Source organism: Octopus sinensis, linkage group LG8 (genome assembly GCF_006345805.1).
Source record: "Octopus sinensis linkage group LG8, ASM634580v1, whole genome shotgun sequence".
Classification (NCBI taxonomy): Eukaryota; Metazoa; Mollusca; class Cephalopoda; order Octopoda; family Octopodidae; genus Octopus; species Octopus sinensis.
In genome coordinates this window covers 4454977-4476384 of record NC_043004.1, presented here as the reverse complement: position 1 = coordinate 4476384, position 21408 = coordinate 4454977, and the positions used below count along the sequence as shown (strand labels likewise).

The 21408-nt window shown below is 37.1% G+C and overlaps 1 protein-coding gene across 4 annotated transcripts in view; it reads left to right on the top strand.

The window, feature by feature from the left end:
- The window catches only part of LOC115215116 (E3 ubiquitin-protein ligase LRSAM1), a 90411-nt gene extending 69803 nt beyond the window's left edge, over positions 1-20608 (top strand). For all 4 annotated transcript variants that reach the window (XM_036505216.1, XM_036505214.1, XM_029784290.2 and 1 more), the window contains 13 exons: positions 361-494; positions 1539-1568; positions 4739-4861; positions 5740-5827; positions 6490-6586; positions 8919-8989; positions 12714-12813; positions 13024-13108; positions 14529-14684; positions 15889-15984; positions 19180-19278; positions 19674-19805; positions 20494-20608. In XM_036505216.1, the coding sequence (XP_036361109.1) occupies positions 361-494; positions 1539-1568; positions 4739-4861; positions 5740-5827; positions 6490-6586; positions 8919-8989; positions 12714-12813; positions 13024-13108; positions 14529-14684; positions 15889-15984; positions 19180-19278; positions 19674-19805; positions 20494-20586 (1304 nt within the window). In that variant the 3' untranslated portion in view covers positions 20587-20608. The remainder of the gene's footprint in view (positions 1-360; positions 495-1538; positions 1569-4738; positions 4862-5739; positions 5828-6489; positions 6587-8918; positions 8990-12713; positions 12814-13023; positions 13109-14528; positions 14685-15888; positions 15985-19179; positions 19279-19673; positions 19806-20493) is intronic.
- Positions 20609-21408: the final 800 nt, after the last annotated feature.

Below are 21408 nucleotides of genomic sequence, written 5' to 3'. Positions count from 1 at the left end.
TCATAGTTACCAGAATGATTTTGAAAAGAAACTACAGGATTAACTGCAAAATAGAAGCTGCTGTCACTATGAGAACAACTGCTAGCCAAAAAGGTGCCCTTTAAATATCATATAGAGAAATGTATTGCTTAATCTTTTTGATACCAGCAGATCACCTCATGGTTGTATGATAATACTCTTTAAGTGGTATAAATTAGAGCCTTCAATGTTAATTTATGTTCCAAACACCAATGACAAGGTTAGTTTACTAAATTCTTCATTATTTTCAAAATTAATTGAAACAAATTTAGGGTTGAAGTGAGAATATCTATTCCTCTTGAAATATTATCTAACCTAATCTGTTATTTCCACTTTCATCAGAATCTGGAGAAGAATACATACCTCCATCACAGTTTCTACTCCAAGTGTTGGATTCCTCAGAAAAGAAACACCAAATGTCCAGTACATTTAGTGACCATTCTGTAAAACTTTTACAAGAAGATGCATTGATGATGGTCAGTATTTAAGTTCTCTTGATTTGTGTGTGTGTGTGTGTATTATAAATGTATATGGGTATATATGAGCATATTTTAAAGCAAAAAATACAAACATTACAAAAAGAAGACACAAACTGATGCCTTTGAACAAAAATGCCTTTTTCGCTTTTGTTTTACCAGAGTTACATTGCCAATCCTTGTTACTTTTGTGATATGTTGTAAATTCAGAGAAGCAGTGATTGATCCACTGGAAACATGTACCCAACAATGTTGTTGTTCTCAAAATGCTATATAAAATAAATAAATAATACACACATACATTATATACATTTGATGGATATTTGTCATCTTGTTTGCTGTTAACACAACGTTAATAATAAAAATAATAATTACATCAAAAAATATGTTAGGAATAAGAAACCAGGTTCGAAATTTCCCCAAGACACCTGATGAAGGCTGGACGGTATATCAGCCAAAACATATTAACAGCAAACAAGATGAGGACAAATATCTGTCAAATGTAAATAATATACATAATTCCTCATCTCTTAAATATAGAACTGTAATACACACATATTCTGTATGTACTCACACCTCTCTCTCTATTTTCCATTTTCCTCATTTGTTTGTCAAAATTCAACATCTGAATATACTTTCTATATATTAGACATATGTTTTGTGCTTGTGTTAAGCTGAGGCATAAATCAGTTGGTAAAACAAATATATATTTTAAGCACCATTGAGTAGCACCGTGTTTCTGTACTAGATTCTGCAACTCAATTTCATTTCTGTCTTTTAATATTTCACTTCATATGTGAATTTCTGAACAACACAGCCATTTCTACACTCTGTCTAGTCGCCAATTTATATTTTTTTCTTATCATAAACGGTTTAGCTGCTGATGCTGTCTCTCCTACATTTGCATTGGATAAATAACTGTTGATCATTTATTAACTTTGATGTATGTTTTTTTGTATTAAACTTATAATATTAGTAGAGACTTGTTCCATCTTCTTGACATTGCTTGAATTCATCTCATTCTGTGGTTTCTTTTACTTACAGCAAGATATTGAGAAATATGCTAACTTACAGGTGAGTAAAAAGTTACTTCTATTTGTATTATTTACGAGCCACTGATAACTGAATCACTTACTGAATGACAAGCTGATGTGAGTGGGTGAGTTTGGTCATCTACGTGATGACTAGACTTGGTAGATATGGCGGACAAATCTCTCACTCTCAAGCCACATCATATTGTTTGAAAAAAGAAGGACACTTTAGATAATGTATCTAAGAGCAAAGGTGGGCACTGTTAATTGAAAATTTAACTTTGTTAACCATTAAACCATTAACCAAAAAGTTAACTACAATAACTGTTAATTCTTTAAAAATGTAATGGAAGTTATCGATAAACTGTTATCATTAATTTTTATTATAGAAAAAAAACAAAAAATGAGTTTTTGCTCTAAAAACACCTTTAAAAAGTGCCAAAACTATAAAATCAGCCTTTTTTTGGTGTTTTTAAGAGCTTTAGAACCCAAAAATTATTGTTTTGTTTTGTCTTAGAGTTTAAAATGCTGATTTTATAGTTTTAACTTTTAAAAGACCTAAAAAAGGCTAATTTCATAGTTTGGGCCCCTTTTTAGGTTTTTACAGGCTTTTAGAGTCAGAAAAGGGTAAAAAAAGAAACTCAAATAAATCACTATTAGTATTAAACTAAAATTTTTTTTTAAATTTGAAAAACACAATATCTACATAATTTAATTTTTTCTCTTCTCATTCTCCATTTTGTTCATGAGATGCATGTTGCTCTTCATGAAAATTAGCATGTCAAAGTTTTTCACCAGACCCTCTTGACCCTCAAGATGTCCTTACCCACAGAGAGCAAACGCTCCACTGCAGCACTGGAGGGGTTGGCTGTGTTAAACTTGATGAACAAGTCCACTAACACTTGCTCACTTATGAAGGCAGCATCTGTCAGGAAGTCCTTGGAGTTGGTCTCCAACGTGGTCTTGACCAGATTCTGGGCCTTTCCTTGAGTGACCTGTGGATCCTGCTGCTCTCTTTTGGCTGAAACACTAAGTTTCAAGTCTGGTACATATTCTATTTACTTACATATATACATACATATATACGACGGGCTTCGTCCAGTTTCCGTCTACCAAATCCACTCACAAGGCTTTGGTCTGCCCAAGGCTATAGTAGAAGGCCCAAGGTGCCGCACAGTGGGAATGAACCAGAACCATGTGGTTGGTAAGCAAGCTACTTACCACACAGCCACTCTTGCACCTGTAGTATCTTTCTTTTTTACTTTTCGTTACAATCTTCAATTTTTGATTAAATTTTTAAAATGTTTGTTTAAATAAACCCATTTCAAGAAAGTATCAAGCGGGCCGCAAGATAAAAGTCTGCAGCTCGCAGGCCTCAGGTTGGCTAGCCCTGCACTAGACATTGGTCTGTCTAGGACTATACAAGACACTTGCCCTAAGTATCATGTAGTGGGGCTGAACCTGAAACCTTGTGGTTGCAAAGTGAGCTTTTTAACCATGCAGCCCCATGTCTGTTAACTTTATCTTCTTTGTTTCACTAATCACATAAAGATGATGAAGACAACAACGGTGATGCTCATCATAATCATCACACTATTTTCATTATTATTGTTAGCAAAAGTTCAGCCCTTGTAGCCAATAAAGGAAAGATTGTTAGCAGCAACATTTTTCTTAGGTCTTCAGTACAGCCTTTCAGCAATTTTGTCAGGAGTCTCCTAACTATTAGGTCGTCCCATAAATAATGTGTTTGTTTCAATTTCATGAACTAAAAGTTGAAGGGGAATGGGACAAACTACCTACATCAACTTGTTATAAAATTAGGTAGTAATTTTACTTTTCCCTTATTCTTAGTGCAAGTTTTGAAGCATGCTGTTCGATTTTAGCAGTTATTTTTTTCAAAGCTATAATGGAAGTGACAAAGGAGCATATTCAGCATATTTTGCTTTATGAGTTCAATAAAGGCAACAGCGCAATGGGAAGTGCAAGGAATATTAATGCAGTATATGGAGATTGGACAATAAGTGTAAGCCAGAGTCAATGGTGGTTCCAGAAATTTTGAACTGGAAACTACAGCCCAGAACACAAGCCTCGTCCTGGAAGATCTATAGAGCTTGATGAGAATGTCCTGCAAACTCTCGTGGAACAAAATCCCATTATAACTGTTGAGGAACTAGCAGAGAATCTTCGATTTGGTCATTCAACCATTCATTGACACCTGTGTGCCATCAGAAAAGTCAGCAAATTAGGTCAATGGGTTCCTTACAAACTTCCCAAGTCTAATCATGCATAGAGAGTGAATGTGTGCTCTTCTTTGTTGTTGCGTCTCAAGAATGAACCTTTTTTGGACTGAATAGTAACTGGTGACGAGAAATGTGTTCTCTATAAAAATGTCAAGTGCCAAAGACAGTGTGTAGGGAAAGAAAAAGCACCAACACCCCAGGTTAAAGAAGGTCTTCACCCACGTAAGGTGTTGTTATCTGGTGAAATATGAAAGATTTAGTCCACTTTGAACTTTTAAACCCAAGCCAAATAACAAAGGAGATCTACTGTGAGTAACTTAAGCAGCTTAAGTCAGCACTAGAAGAAAAACGACCATCTTTGGTTTCAAGATGAAAGGTGTTCTTTCATTAGGATAATGCTCAGCCACATACAGCGAAGATGACATTCCAAAGACTGGAGCAGTTTGAGTGAAAAACAATGCCCCACCCACTATATTCACTGGACATTGCCCCATCTGATTATCATTTATCCTGCAGTCTTCAAAATCATTTCAACGGGAAAAATATGAATTCTGTAGACAAGGTCAGAACAGTATTGGAAGAGTATTTTCCATCACGGACAAGTTAACTTTGGAAAAGGTGCCTTGCAGGTCTATTGGATAGATGGAAGAGCATTGTAGAAAATGAAGGAGAGTATATTTTAGATTAAAAAAGAACTTTGTTTATCTTAATTTTGCAAAATAAAAGAAGTATAAAAAAACTGCATCACTTATGGTATGACCCAATATATCCTGATTTGTCTGTTATACACACTTCCCACCAGTAACCTAAACTATCCCCTTCATTCAATGCTCTGCTCTACATCAGGGTACCCATCTATAGTCATCTAATCCTCACTCTTGTATACATCTATTGAATATGTTCAATAAATTTTGATATTTTGTGAAAGGACAAACACTAAAAATGACATTGATGAATTTTCTCTTTGCTACAGGAAAAGAAACGTCAAGAACGAATGGCATTTAATCGCCAGTATGAGGAGGACGAGAAGAAATATGCCAAGATGGCAGCTTCAGCACTAAAAGAGAAAGACCATTTAGTATCAACTATTGCACAAGTAGGTCTCATTTGTCCTTAACATTTCTTAAATGGTCATTCTTTTATTCTTTTACTCATTTCAGTCATTTGACTGCAGCCATGTGGGAGCATCGCCTTGAAGGGCTTTTTTTTAGTTGAACAAATTGACCCCTGAACTTATTTTTTTAAAGCCTAGTACTTATTCTATCAGTCTCTTTTGATGAACTGCTAAGTTAGAGGAACATAAGCATACCAACGCCAGTTGTCAAGCACTGATGGGGGAACAAACACAGACACAAAGACATTAATATATATATATATATATATATATATGACAGGCTTTTTTCAGTTTCTATCTACCAAATACAATCTAGAGGCTTTGATTGGCCCAAGCCTGTAATAGAAGACACTTGCCCAAGGTGCCACACAGTGGGACTGAACCTTGAACCATGTGGTTGGGAAGCGAATTTCTTACCACACAGCCACACCTGCACCATTCATCTAATTGCATATGTATAGTCTAGACAACTGTACATATACAGATGTGTGCTTTATCATCATCATCATTTTTTCTTGCTGGCATGGGTTTGATGGTTTAACAAAGGCTGGCTAAGCAGAAGACTGCACCAGGTTTCACTGTGTGTTTTGGCAGGATTTTTACAGCTAGATACTCTTCCCAATACCAACCACCTTACAGAGTGGACTGTTTATCACACCCACTTACAAGGCTTTCGTTGACCCAGAACTGTAATAGAATACACTTGTACAAGGTGCTTTGCAGTGGGTCTAAACCTGGAACCACATGGTTGTAAAACAGTCCAACTTGAATTATGTCACCTTATGACAAATCAACGAAGTCCATGCTATGTATTTTTCAGAAAATTCAAAGCTTTCTTTATCACTTTCTCCTCCTTCAAGGAACAGATCAAACTTAATGAAGACCTGGCAGAACTCAGCAACAAAAAGGAACTTGACCGGCAGAATTTGGTCACATGTCTAGAGGACAGTAAGTTGGTTTATTGAATTAACCTTGATGGACCCTTACCTTCACCCTAAATTTCTCACTGCATTTTTTGTTGACTCTCACTTTACTTATTGCATCTTTGTACATAGCTTGTACAAACCTCACAAACCATTTGTCAACACGAGCTTCTTTAGTGACCACCAAATTACTGAACACAGTACAATGTCAAATGCCTTCACCAAGTCAACAAATTTGAGGAATGGTAGTTTACTTTCAGCCAAGTATTTCTCCTGCTGCTGCCTCACTGGGAAGATTGCATCCTTGGTAGTTCTTTTGCACATGAGGCTAAACTGCATCTCTTCTTGGCCACAGATCAATTGTGCTGTGACTTGACAACTCTCTACATGACCATTATAGTCTGATGCAGTATTTTGATTTCCCTATAATTTCCTCTCTCTGACACATCCCCTCTGCCTTTGTAGCAGTTTATGATGATATTGCAGGTTTGTAAATGTTTTCCTCAGAGCTTGGTGATGACATTTCATAGAAAACTTTGTGAGATATCAACAGAAGGTTATAGAAAAACTTATTTACTGTTTTGCCGTTATTATTGTATATACTCAATGTTATTATATACACTGTCAAAGACTATCAGGTGTTATTGTTTATATGTTGTGGTTTAAAAACCTTCTGTTGTGTTCCAGTTGAAGAGAGGACCAACAGGTTACTCAATAACCTCATGCAAATGAATGAAAAAGCCAGAAAACAAGAGGAATTAATGGAAGCCATTGAGAAAGAGAAGTAAGTAGTTTGTCTGCTCTATTTAATCTTATATTTCATTGTCTCATGTGGTTTTCATCTTAACATACAGTATTTATCAGAAGGTCTGTGGTGGAGGAAGAGAGGTTTGTCTATGTATATGTGTGTCTGTGTTTCATCTGCTTATCTATGTTTATGTGTCTATCTACCTGTATTTGCATCTGTCCGTCAACATGTAAGTGTATCTGTGTGTCTATGTATGTCTATATGTCAATGTGTATCTGGCAGTGTATGTGTTTAGACATTGCATAATACTCAGACACATGGCATGTCATTGTTACACCATATGTTTATGAGCCTCTGCTATCTGTGTTTAAGAAATGTCATGAATTTGAAGCCGATACAGTATGGAGATTGCAGGCTCTGGTCAACAGTAGACTTTAACTCTTTAACATTTAAACTGGTCATGTCTGGTCCTAATATTCTACTTGTTTTATGTTCAGACTGGCCAACTCCAACCTCTTGCACCTACCCTACAATGTCATTCTAAAGATAAATAATCACATCATTGTAATCTCAAAGCCATTTGATATGCATGATTAATTAAAAGCAATGTGAGTAAATATGCATTACATTTGTCAGAGTAATCTGAATGCTAAAGGGTCAAACTGAGGCCCAGTGTCTTCATCATGTGACTTCTTTTTGGTTGCATCAAATCTAATCAACATTTGATGCAGTTGAGATGGTTGAGTGGTAGTTTGTGCAACTACAGTTAGAAAGGAAACAATGCTGTTTTGGCTGAATATTGAGAACTGCAATCACGTTTCATTTTAATGTATCCACTCTCCTTACACACTCTTGCGAATTTACTTACCTACCTGCCAACTGGACCAACCCTCTCTACCACTCCTTTCATATTCATCGTCCTGTAACTTGAGGACATATGCTGACACATCATCTTCACCATCTTCTCTCTTTTCCAACTAGGGTAACCAGGTATCTCACCTATTGCAAGACATCTTTTCCCATTCCTCTTTCATACTTTATCCTCTCATCACCTGGCATAAAGACACCTATCTCAATACTATGCTCCACTCAGCTGAGGGGTCTCGTCTTGCAAGTTACTTGGTGACTACACTACTGCTGGTGCCATATAAAAAGCACCCAGTACACTCTGTAAAAGTGGTTGGCATTAGGAAGGGCATCCAGCCTTGAAACCATGCCATGTAGACATTAGAGCTTGGTGCAGTCCTCTTGTTTGCCAGCTCCTGTTGAACCATCCAGTCCATGCTGGCATGGAAAACATATTGATATTGTATGCAGTTGTTATTCATGAGTAGGATTGTAACCATCTATAATCATCTATAAATACTTGCTATATTTCAAGGCTGGTTTAACACCTGCACATCATCATTAACATTTAGTGTCCGTTTTCCATAGTCTTTTTTGGCTTGGTTTATACAGCTGGATGCCCTTCCTAATGACAACTACTTTACAGAGTGCATTGGGTGCTTTTTATGTGGTGCCAGCACCCTTCATGAGGTGGTTTTAAGATATCAGCATTACTAAGGTGGTTTTAGGATATCATATCACAAATTGACATTCTGAGTGTTATTTTAGTAATTTTAAAGTGATTTCTTTTGTACCATAAACCATTTACCTTTTCTGTGGTTCAGCCCACATCTTGATGCCCTGAGCACATGCTTATTTTGCTTAATGATTAAGCCAATGTTGTTCTCCATCTGTCATACTTTAGCCTTCAATACTTAGTATGAAGCCACCCTCACCCCCATTCAAATACACTCCCACTTACTTGAGGGAGCTTTTGCCTTTTCCTTTCTTTTTCTTGCTAGTAACTTAGCAACCTCACTAGGGCTGGTACCATGGAAAAAAGCACTGTATGTTGCTTGGCATTAGGAAGGGTATTCAGCTGTTGAAACCAAGCTGAAGCTGACATTGTGGTCTGAAGCTGCCCTACTGTTCACTAGATCCTGTCAAACTGTCCAACCCATACCAGCATGGAAAATGGATTTTAAATGATGATGATACAAATGTATTTGCTCCAGTTTACCTGATTGTCCAACAAACTCCACTCCTAGTTCATGAAAGAGAAGTACAGTGGCTAGAAGTTTCGAAGAGGTCCCAAAAAACACTATCTCATAGAAAGAATGGATATAAAACAGTAATAATAAATAATAAATAACTATATCAAATATACTTCTTTAATTATGAGTACGATTCAACTTTTGTTGTTGTTTGATTATATTTTATTAAAAGCATATTATAATCTGCTATGTCTTATAAAAGTTATCCAGTCTGAAGTATGTTACAATCTGAAATTGCATTTCTCATTTTTGTCAATACTGTGTTGTAGGGATGAACAAGACCAATATTACATTGTGAGGTATGAAGAAATAGCCAATTTACGGAGAAAAGAAGTGCTGAGTAAGTTGTCTCATTATTTTTTTTAATTGTAAATATACACATACATGATAATAATAATGAAATTATTGTATACATTGCTCAGGTGCACCACAGCTTGTCAGAAAGTGCATATAAAGTACATGCAGTAATGTAAAAATGTCTGGAAAGCAAACAATGTATACTCTGAACATCTGATACTCTGTCGGTGACAACAATGAGGAATCTGATCAACAGAACAGCCTGCTCATGAAATTAGCATGCAAATGGCTGAGCACTCTGCAAACACGCAAACCCTTAATGTAATTCTCAGGGAGATTCAGCATGACACAAAGTGTGATATGGCTGGCCCTTTTGAAATACAACTACACCTCATTTTTGCCAGCTGAGTGGGCTGGAACAATGTGAAATAAAGTGTTTTGCTCAAGGAGATGCGCCGCAAGCAATTGAACTCACAACCTTATGATCATGAGCTGAACACTCTAACCACTAAGCCACAAGCCTTCACACGTATACATACATACATACACACACACACACACACACACACACATGCATCATTTAGCATCCCTTTTTCCTTTGCTGGCATAGGTTGGCCAATTCAACAGGAAACAAGGCAGAGGGATGCAGCAAGCTCCAGTGTCTATTTTGGCATGGTTTCTACTGCTAGATGCCCTTCCTCATGCTAACTATTTTACAGAGAGTACTGGGGGCTTTTTTTTTATAGCACCAGCACTAATGAGATCAGGTACTTGCAAAGAAACACAAACATACATCCACTCATCCCCACACACATGTGCATAAATACACACAAATGCATAAATATACATACACATGCACATACATATACACATCTATACACATCATCATCATTGTCATCATTCAGCATCTATTTTCCAACTGGCATGGATAAGATGGTTTGACTGGAACTGGTAAGCTGTATCTGGCTCCAGTCTGTTTTGGCTTGGTTTCTATGACTGGATGCCCTTCCTAATGCCAACCACTCCATAGAGTGTACTAGGTGTCATTTGCATGTCAAAAGCACTGGTGTCTTCAATGTGTCACCGGCATGGGTGCCTTTTGTGTGTCACCGACATGGGTGCCTTTTGTGTGTCACCAGCATGGGTGCCTTTTTGTGTCACCGGCACGGATGCCTTTCAAGTGTCACAGGCAATGGCCACAACTATGGTTTCACTTAACTTGATATGTCTTCTCAAGTACAGCAATTTGCCAATAATCTCAGTCACTTGTCATCACCTCTGTGAGACTCAACATCTGAAGGTCCTATTTCTCAACCTCATTCCACGTCTTCCTTGATCTACCTCTTCAACAGGTTCCCTTCAAAGTTAGAGATTGGCACTTTTTTTACGCAGTTGTCCTTGTTTTCACTCATACGTATCACATGACCATACCAGCATAGTCATCTCTCTTGCATGCCACATCTGATGTCACTTATGCCCAATCTTTCTCTGTTAAAGCACTTGCACTCTGTCATACCTTCACACTGACATTGCACATCCAGCGGAGTATATCAGTTCTGTTTCTTTTAAGCCATGACATGTTCTCTGCAGTCACAGCCCATGTTTCACTGCCATGTAGAATAGCTATTCATACACAGTCTCTGAGAGAGAGGCCCTTTGTTACCAACAAATATAGAATCTTTCTGAACTTTTCCCAGCCCATTCTTATTCTAGCAATACTGTTAAAAAAACTATGCATTCTCTCTGTAGTTTCTTATATTTTTTATACTCGATTTAAAATCAGATATATTTGTCAATGTCGATGCCAGTGCCGTGTAACTAGCACTCATGCCAGTGGTACGTAAAAAGCCCCTTTCAAGCACTGGGCCTCACAGAGACAATGACAAACGACCGAGACCTTTGGCAATACGCTGTGCTTGAGAAAGAAGACCCATCAAACCAAGTGAAATCGTACTCGTGGCAGATACTGGTATCACACAACTGGCACCCATGCCGGTGGCACGTAAAAGCACCCATTACACTCTCGGAATGGTTGGCATTAGGAAGGGCATCCAGCTGTAGAAACCATGCCAAGTCAGACAGGAGTCTGGTGCAGCCCCTCAGCTTGCCAGCCCTGGTCAAACCGTCCAACCCATGTCAGCATGGACAAATGGATGCTAAAGGAAGATGATGATGCTTGTACATATGTGTTTATCTTCTGAATATATTTAGTTTTTGTATCTATGTATATATATATATATCCCTATATATGAGTATATGTATGTATATTTATATATATCAAGCCTTATTGTGTTTATCTACATCACTATCTCCGTTATCAGCTCACCTGGGTTTCTCTTATAACCACTCTTTACCCTTTGGACCTAGTCCTCTATAACTTCAGAGTTTAAGTTCAAATCATTTGAGCACCAGCACATGTTTTCTGTATTTAGCATCTCTAGCGCTCACCTTTTGACTCTGTATGTGTGTGTGTAAAAAGCACCCAGTTGACACTGTGAAGTGGTTGACATTTGGAAGGGCATCCAGCTGTAAAAGCCATGTCAAAATTAGCCTTGTCTGTGCTAGTGCCATGTAACAAGCACTGTGTCCATTTTGCAGAGTGGTTGGTGTTAGGAAGGGCATCCACTGTAAAAACCCTGCCAAAACAGACACCGTAGCTTGGTGTAGCTTTTCTACCTGGCCAGCTCCTGTGAACCATCCTACCCCCCCCATGCATGCATGGAAGGTGGACATTAAACAATGATGATGATGATGATATATATATATATATATATATATATATATATATATATATATATATATATATACACACACACACACTATATTTATTGAGGCAGAATTTTTATAACCTTCATATTGTCAGCACTCACCTGTTTCCATGCAAGGTAATATTTCTCCATAGATAGATATGCTTTGGCATAATTTTGAAAACAAATGACACTGCTTGTATGACAGTGACACTCATTTACAACTGTCATGCCATGTCAAGACAGACAGACATAAACATATACGCACTCACACGCACTATTCAGTATTATAGTAGAAGGCACTTGCTTATGAAGTGGGACTGAACCCAATACAACATGATTAGGAAACAAACTTTTAAGCCACTCAGCCATGCCTGCACCTTGTCTCAGCTTCTTGTAATATATATGTATATATATATATATATATCCATTACACACACACATACACACATATGCTATCTCTCTCTCTCTCTCTCTCTCTCTCTCTCTCTACATATATTATCATCATCATATGTCCGTGTTCTATACTAGCATGGGTGGGACAATACCACAAGAGCTGGCCATGCTGAAGCCTGCACCAGATTTCTGTGATTGTTATGGCAGGATTTTTACAGTTGGACGCCCTTCCTAACACCAACCACTCAGCAGAGTGCTTTTTATGTGGCACAAGCACAGGCGAGGTCAGTTTTGGCAAGGTTTTTACAGCTGGACGCTCTTCCAAATATGTCACGTAAAAAGCATTCAGTCCACATTGTAAAGTGGTTGGCACTTAGACGGGCATCTAGCTGTAAAAACCATGCCTAAACTGACTTCACCTATGCTGGTGCCACGTAAAAAGCACTCAGCACACTCTGTGGAGTGGTTGGTGTTAGGAAAGGCATCCAATCATAAAAACCATACCAAAACAGGCACAGAACTTTAGTGCAGTCTTCTGCCGGGTCATGGCAAGCAGACATTAAATGATTATGATGATTATATATATATATGATGAGGATGATACTGTTTTGTTTTCCTTTAAAGACCGCATGGAAGAAATATTGAATAGTTCTGCCTTCTTGGAGACTTGTCGAAGGAAACACGATGCTGATAAGAAACATGCTGCCAGAAATGCACTAGAAAAGTAAATATTCCTGAATTTTACCTTTCATTTAATTTTGAATGTTGTGTATTCTCAGCCCTGACTGAACTAGAAAAGCTGTGGCTATTCATTGTTTATACCTGTTACAATGTTCACTGCCTGTGAAGTCAACCCATCATTCACTGCCAATTCTCTTATGTTGCTGTGTTTCAATAAAGATTTATTCTTGTTTTTTTTTTTTTTTATCCCCAGAGAGATGAATTCCACTGTGTTGAATGATATCTTGCAATCAAAGTCGGCAGAACAGGATGAAATGTTCAAAGTTCTTACTCAGCAGGTTTGTTGTGGTATTTCTTCTGACAACTCTTTATTAGCCAGTCTCATGATCTAGTATATAAAACACTTTTTTTGTCTCTGATTCTGGAGATGTCTTCGAAATAACCACTTGATCCTTAACTTGATACGGTCATCTTGGATTTGTAGGGGCTGAGGTCAAAATAATGTTTCAAGTAAATGTAGATAGGGAGGGGATGCTTCACAATAGTATTTATGAATGGGGAATTTTTTCTCTGGAGGTTAGCATCCAACCCTTATCTTGAGTTTCAAATGGGTATTGACAGGAGTAAGTTCAGGAAAGATTTCTGGAATTGAATTATGCTGTGTCAGACATATGAGAAATGATGAGAAACTCTTTTTTATTTTTTAATTAGGATTAAAATGTACCTAGATTTCCAAGAAGTAGGGTTAGTTTTGAGATAGTTTACTGATCAACTGAAGGGCCTTTTGAATTTGAATAAATATACTGTTAAATAATGTAGGTTTTACAATACATCTGAAGTAAGGGAAAATTGGACTTCAAATATGATGTTTTTTTTTGTTTTTCAGGGTCAATATAATTCTTGGGTTTTTAATAGAGACTCCCTAATTTTTAAAGGCGAATGTGAATAATATTATGTATTCACAGTCACTGAAATGGCTATTCCTCATTAAATGGTTTCCAACAACATGGTTATGAGCATTTCATCTGATAGTCCTCATATTACCTTTGATAGTTTCTCAAATGTCTACTTATGTACATGTTTGTCTGCATGTATATTTGGGTCTTTGTTGGTGCCATGATGGGGTTTCCACTGTTTTTTTTTATTTTTATTTACCTTCCATGCTTGCAAAGATAGATTGAGTTTGGTGTAAATTCATATGAGAACAGTTGTGTTTACAGCTGAATAAACATTCAACTGCTAATCAGTCAGCTGTAAAAATAACAACTCACTTATCAGGTGTATAAACTAATACAAGCAAAATTTTACATCGTATTTTGGGGTACAAAAAATAGATGTGATATCTGAACTCCTAACCATTTTGTCAGAAGTCTTGACTCAGCAGCTACAATGCATTTTGAATGTTTAAAAGTCTAGTACCTGAATTATTAACCCTTTCATTACTGTATTTATTTTGAGATGCTCTGTGTTTCTTTCAATTACTTTAAATATAACAAAGAAATTAGTAAAATAACATAGTTATCATTGAGCTAGTGTTAGGAACATAAATTGTGACCAAGATTTGGTGGAAGATTTTAATTCAAAACTAATGAAAACAAGATGTTTGTACTCAGGGCCAGAGCCGGTTTCAGCCGGATTGGTAACGAAAGGGTTAAGCTTTATATGAAATAGCATTTACATACTTATAAGATAAAAGAATCACATGCTAATATTTCATGTGCAGAGAAATAATAATTTTTTAAAAAATTTTATTATCAGGAAGAACTCCAGAAAGCAGCTTTTGAAGCTCTGCTTATGCAAAAAGACTCGCGTCATAGTCGAGTTTCCTCGCAGATTTCTCTGATTGAGAAAGAATTGGCTCAGTTGACGGCAATTGAAATTGAGAGGAAAGAATTACGAATAGACATGGAAAAGGTAAAAGAAAACATTCTCTTTCTTTATTTTAAGCTGAGCAAAATAGCAGCATCATTTTATCTTCACCTGTGGTCATGAATGTTGGGTAACAACCAAAAGAGTGCAATCCTGAATTCAAACTGCCAAAATGGGGTTCCACCAAAGAATCTCTGAACTAATGTTACTTGACAGGGTGTGTCAAAGATCAGGGTGTCTCTCCTGGTTGAACTGCTACTTCTCTGCATTGAGAAGTCACAGCTTTGGTATTATGGACACGTGGTTAGAATGCACCAGGAAAGGATAGCAAAATGGATTTTTGAAGCCAAGTCAACTAGCTGGAGACCTAGGTGTAGACCAAGAGCAAGATGGTTGGATGGTATCCATAATCTCAGTTGGTCATCATCATCATCATCATCATCATTTAATGTCTGCTTTCCATGATAGCATGGGTTGGACAATTTGACTGAGGGCTGGCGAACCAGATGGCTGCACCAGGCTCCAATCTTGATCTGGCAGAGTTTCTACAGCTGGATGCCCTTCCTAACACCAACCACTCTGAGAGTGTAGTGGGTGCTTTTTATGTGTCACTGGCATGGGGACCAGTCAGGCTGTACTGGCAACGACCTTGCTCGAATCTTTTTACACATGCCACCGGCACAGGTGCCAGTAAGGCGACGCTGGTAACGATCACGCTCGAATGGTGCCTTTTACGTGCCACCGGCACGGAAGCCACTTAGCCGCTCTGTTAACGATCATGCTCGGATGGTACTCTTAGCACCCTGCTAGCACGGGGCACAAGTGCCAGTTAGGCGACGCTGGTAATGATCACACTCGAATGGTGCCTTTTATGTGCCACTGGTATATGTGCAGTGATATGACTAGCAGTACAATAGAAGCCATATTACCATCTGTTTAACACTAGCATCCTTACTGATTGGCACTATATAGGCCTTCATGTCCAAATTCATCATCATCATCATCACCACTATCATTTAACATATGTTTTCTATGCTTGCATGGGTTGGGTGGTTTAACAGTATCTGATGAGCTGCAGGATGGTTTCTATGGTTAGATACCCTTGCTAATGCCATAGAATTCCTAACAACAGAGAATGTAGAAGTAAGTCCAGTTGAAGCATTCATAAATGTCTGTATCAGTTGATCTTTGAAACATTTCTTCATAATCTGCTCTGATCTGTTTTCATCTATCTTTCTCTCTCTTACAGAATATTCTGGCTGACAAGAGGATAGCTCTAACTGGTATGTTAATGCAGCTCATTGCTGAGCGAGACAAGCGAGAGGAACAACTGAAGATGAGGCTTGTGAGTTAACTACTCTTTCTTTCTTCTGGCCACTTGGTGTTGTTTGGTCATTTTCTTGTTGCTCTGCTTACTTAGTGCTTTTCAATGACTTCCATAATATTTCACATGTGACTCTTTACTCTGTATTTGTGCTACTAAAGTGACACTTCTCTGTTATTGACCGTATCAGTTATTACTGTTAACACAGCTACAACATTCATTAGGTTACTCTTGTTTAATATCAGGTCAGTCTAGCTGTGACAATCATGTATTGTTTTTTTTTCATCTGCAGTGTGCACCAAGGACTATATTATCTAATGTGTTCTTTTCTGAGATGGTAAGGTTTCATTTCAGAAACACTTAACTGCTGTTTTTACCATGTTGGTTAGCCTCATACAGGCTTCTTCCATCGGTTTGGTTGGTAACAATTTTACTCCTGGTGGTACTTCAGCTGTTCAAAACCATAATTTGTAATTTTAGTATAGCATCTCAGTGCTGTAGATTGTTAGATCCTTTTTAAGCCAGAAAATATCAGGGAAAATCATTACATAAAGTAGAATACTACTTTAGGGTGATGACAAATTTTAAGGAAAATACAGTGAGGTACTGAAAGATTATTTATGGCAGTGAGGTTGTGAAAGAATATTTATGACAAGTTTTGAGCTTAATACTCAGTGATTCTCAATCATTTCAACTTTTTAACACATTGAAGATCAAACAAAAAATTATTGGTTCACTTCATAGTAAAGGTAAAAAGAAAATCTATGTATCAAAGGTTTTTTTTTTCATCATTTTAATGTCCACTTTTCTCCACTTGCAATGAGTCAGAGTGAACTTATTGAGGCAGATTCTCTAAAGTTGGATGCCCACCCAGTTGCCAACCCTTACCTGTTTCCATGTAAGGTAACATTTCCCTATGACCAGACATGTTTTCATAGAATATTAGGTATGTATGATATTCACTCACATCAATCACACAATGTCAAGATAAGGAGACAAACACTCTCACACTTGCACGCACATACAGCTGTATGACAAGCTTCTTTCTGTTTCCATCTACCAAATCCACTCGCAAATCTTTGGTTGATCCAGGACTATAGTAGAAGATATGTACCCCAAGGTGACACACGGTAGGACTGAACCCAGAACCATGTATTTGGAAAGCAAACTCTTTAACCACACAGTTGCACTGTACCTATGTTTTAAAGTTAGCAATTTAAGAAAAATATATATATAGGCATAACAGTGGCTGTGTGGTAAGTAGCTTGCTTATGAACCTCATAGTTCCGGGTTCAGTCCCATTGCGTGGAACCTTGGGCAAGTGTCTTCTACTATAGCCTTGTGAGTAGATTTTGTAGACGGAAACTGAAAGAAGCCTGTCGTATATATGTGTGTATATATATATATATATACACACATATATATGTGTGTGTATGTATATTTGTGTTTGTCCCTCCAACATTGCTTGACAACCGATGCTGGTGTGTTTACATCCCTGTAATTTAGCGGTTCGGCAAAAGAGACCGATAGAATAAGTACTAGGCTTACAAAGAATAAATCCTGGGCTTGATTTGTTCGACTAAAGGTGGTGCTCCAGCATGGTCGCAGTCAAATGACTGAAACAAGTAGAAGAGTAAAAGAGTATAGAAAACCAATACTTACCTTGTTATACTGGTCATATTTGTGTATAACAGAATCATGAATAGCAATGTTTTTCGAAATATTCAAGTATGGATTTTCCAAAGCTTTAAATTATATGTTGCACAGCTAGTTATTATCTGAAATGCACCAGTGTTTGAAAAACTACTGCTCTAGTGATTGGGAACCACTCAGCTTTTGTGACACTTGGGTCACAATTATTCTTGCAAATAATCTGAGTTATATAATAAAGTAAAATTTAGAAACCTTAAGAATTTGGTATTGGTCAGTATAGGAGTCTGATAAGTTCCTACTCTCTGAGAAGTGTAGAGAAGGCACATCAAGCTAAGTAAAATCATGGCCATCCATACATACAGGCATGTCCTTTTATGGCCATACACTCATGCCAGTACAACATAAAATGCACCAGTGGAAGTTCCTTATAAAATGCACCCAGCACACTCTGTAAAGTGTTTGGCATTAGGAAGGGCATCCAGCTGTAAAAAACATGCCAAAACAGACAGCTGAGCCTGGACAGCTCTTGTCAAACTGTCCAACTCATGCCAGCAAGGAAAACGGATGTTAAATGATGATGGTGATGATGATTAAGTGTTGAATTTAATGTTTTTGGTCTTCCCTTCATCTAAGTAAAGAAGAAAGAAAGAGTGCTGTCTGTTGCTCACACTACAAGTGACAATACTGTTGTCTCTCCTTTTTTTCTCTCACACATGAAAGCCAAGATCTCAAAACATTAAGTTTAATTTCTGCGAGAAGTAAACAATCTATCAAACCCTCATATATGACAGCAGAGGAACTGTAAAGTTGCAGACCATGTTCCAGTCATAATTAATATTGATGTTATTAATGTTTTTGCGAAAGGCATAAAAACCACATCTCCCTTTTTTTTTTTTTATTATCTCATCCATAAGAACATTACCTTAAATACTTCATCATCATTTAATGTCCAAGTTTCCTGCCTGCACGGGATGGACAGTTTGATAAGATCTGATGGGCCCAAGGACTGCATTATGCTCCATTGTCTACTTTGGCCGGTTTCTATGATTGGATGACCTTCATAACACCAACCACTTTACAGCATGTACTGAGCGCTATTTTTGTGCCACCAGCACTAATGAGGCCATTATGCAGTATGCAAGAATAAAACCCTGTGGGGGTAACTTTATGCTCAGTTAAAAGATGGGTAAAAGTATGAGAGAAAGGGCTAGAGGTGAGCAGGTTTCTTGTTGTAAAGGAGCTACATGACTACTCACATTTTAGAAGAGAGTGATCACAAAAGGTCTAATAATTTAATCACACTTGTATATGGCACAAACAAATGATTATCCTGTTCCTGACGCATGGACAGAAACTGAGTCAGTCATCAGAGATATATATTGAGAAATTCCTGTTCTTGACATTGTTTAGATTTCGAATACTTGAATTGATCTATGTCTCATGACCTTTGAACTAATTTTCCAAATGTAACACTTCAGAAAAATCCCTGAAGTTTCTTGTGTTGTTTTGTTTGTTTGTTGGCTTGTTTTTTTTTTCTCTTTTATTTATGTTTTTCATTTCTAGATTGAAATGGAAGAGCAACGGCTGCAAGACCAAACGGATTATTGGTTGGTGCAGTACCAACGCTTGATGGACCGTAAACCACAAGCACTAATTGACCAAGTAAGTGTGTGTGAAGTCTGGGTGGATATTCTCTGCACCAAACGGTTCTTTATATAAGCAATGGTGTCTTAGATTTCCTTTTCCACTGCAATTTTTAGTCAAATCAACAGCTTCAGTCGTTGCAATATTTGTGTTTTAAATTTTGAAATTATCCAATAATGTATCTGTTGTAATATATTTAAACAAATTCTTGTTGCTTTTTAATATTGATGTTTACATGTTTTGTAGGATTCGTTTGAAGATGGCTTGTTCCAATTCTTCTACTTTTTTTTTAATTAATTTCTTTTAAATTCATCAAAAATAAGGTCAGATTTATTATACAAAATACAAATTATAAAATGTTACCAACAGTTATTTATTTGAAAAAATTAACACTAAAAAATTTGGTTTTCTAGGAATGGTTGCTAGAAATTCCTGTGCTTAAGATTCTAGAACAAGCGGGTGCTCAGGATTACATACCATTGTTTTCACGCCATCGTATCACTTCTGAGACTCTTTGCAATATGACAGAAGATGATCTGAAACAGGTTGGTACATATTTATATCGATATAGTCATTCCACAACATTTTCATGTAAACCTCATCACATTTAGTGTTGAATCATCAATCTCTCTTAAACTAGAATTGGCTGGTTATGTTTTTTTCTTTTTTGTATCTTGGGAAGATCACTATGTCAATAAGAAACAAATTTACTGGTTCTATTTTACTTCTTTTATTATTATTCTTAAGGGAGTGAGCTAGCAGAATCATTAGCACACTGGATAAAATGCTTAGTGGCATTTTGTCCATCTTTACATTCAGTGTTCAAATCCCACTGAGGTCAACTTTGCCTTTCAGGGTTGGTGAACTAAGGACCAGTGAAACACTGGGGTTGATGTAACCAATTATTCCCCTCCCTACATATTTCAGGTGTTGTGCCTTTAGTAGAAAGGATCATTATTATTATTATTAGTCAATTAGTTAATCATTTAACCAATTAACTTATCAACTAATCATTTGGTCAATCAATTAGCTAGCTTTGTCAAAATCCTTTCATCGTCCTCTCTACTCTAGGTCTGTTTCAGACCTGAAAAGAAGTGAAACAGAACCAGTGCATTTGTTTATCATTGGCATAATGACCCTCCCAATATGCAACAAAATTTGTTTCAACATACAAGTTTACAACAAGGATTTTGTAAACAAAATATAAACACTTTTGATTATTTCTTTCAACAGATGGGTGTTCATGAATTGGGTGTACGGCGTGCTATCATGGTACGTCTGCAGGAACACCAATCAACAAAAAAGTCGACATGCTTCCACCAGTAAGTTCTAATTTGACATATTTTATAATTTCTTTCTTATTTCCTGATCACATGACTTCAGGACAGTTTGTTGAAGTTGGAGATTTTCCATACTTTGTTGAAGTTTCTTTTACAAGTTTATGCTGTGTTTGCCAACATACAAGTGAACCTAGTGCACAGTGTAAAACATGTAGTGTAAACATGCAAACATTGTCACTATCTATCCAAATCCTACTGCATTTCACATGGAATTTCTAACCCTCCAGAGTCATTTTAGTGGTAAGTTTCCCTGCCTTTTTTAGCTGTAAATTTTGGCCTGAAAAATTCAATTTGTATGCTGGAAAACATGGTAGATGTTCTTGGCCCTGTTTCTAACAAGTCAAGGGACTATGTAGAGATTCTGTCTTTGATTTGACCTTATATATGTTAACTTCAGATTGACCATAATCATTTAGACATGTGTTCATATCTATATGATCATAGACATTTCAACCATGACCATCCTGCCTTTTATATACCCAAAAACTACAGTGTTCAATATGTACATTATGACTGTAGGATATATAGCTGCTATTTCTAGCAAATTGAATAACCATATAAAGGACTGACCAAGTGAAGTATAAGATCATTATCATCTTCATAGTTATTTAACGTCCGTTGTCCATGCTGGCATGGGTTGTACAGTTTGACCAGAGCTGGCAAGGTGGGTGGCTGCACCATACTCCAGTCTGATTTGGCATGATTTCTACAGCTGGATGTCCTTCCTAATGCCAACCACTTTACTGAGTGTGCTGAGTGCTTTTAGAAGGTGCCATACAGGCGCTTTTATATGGCACCTTAATTTTTA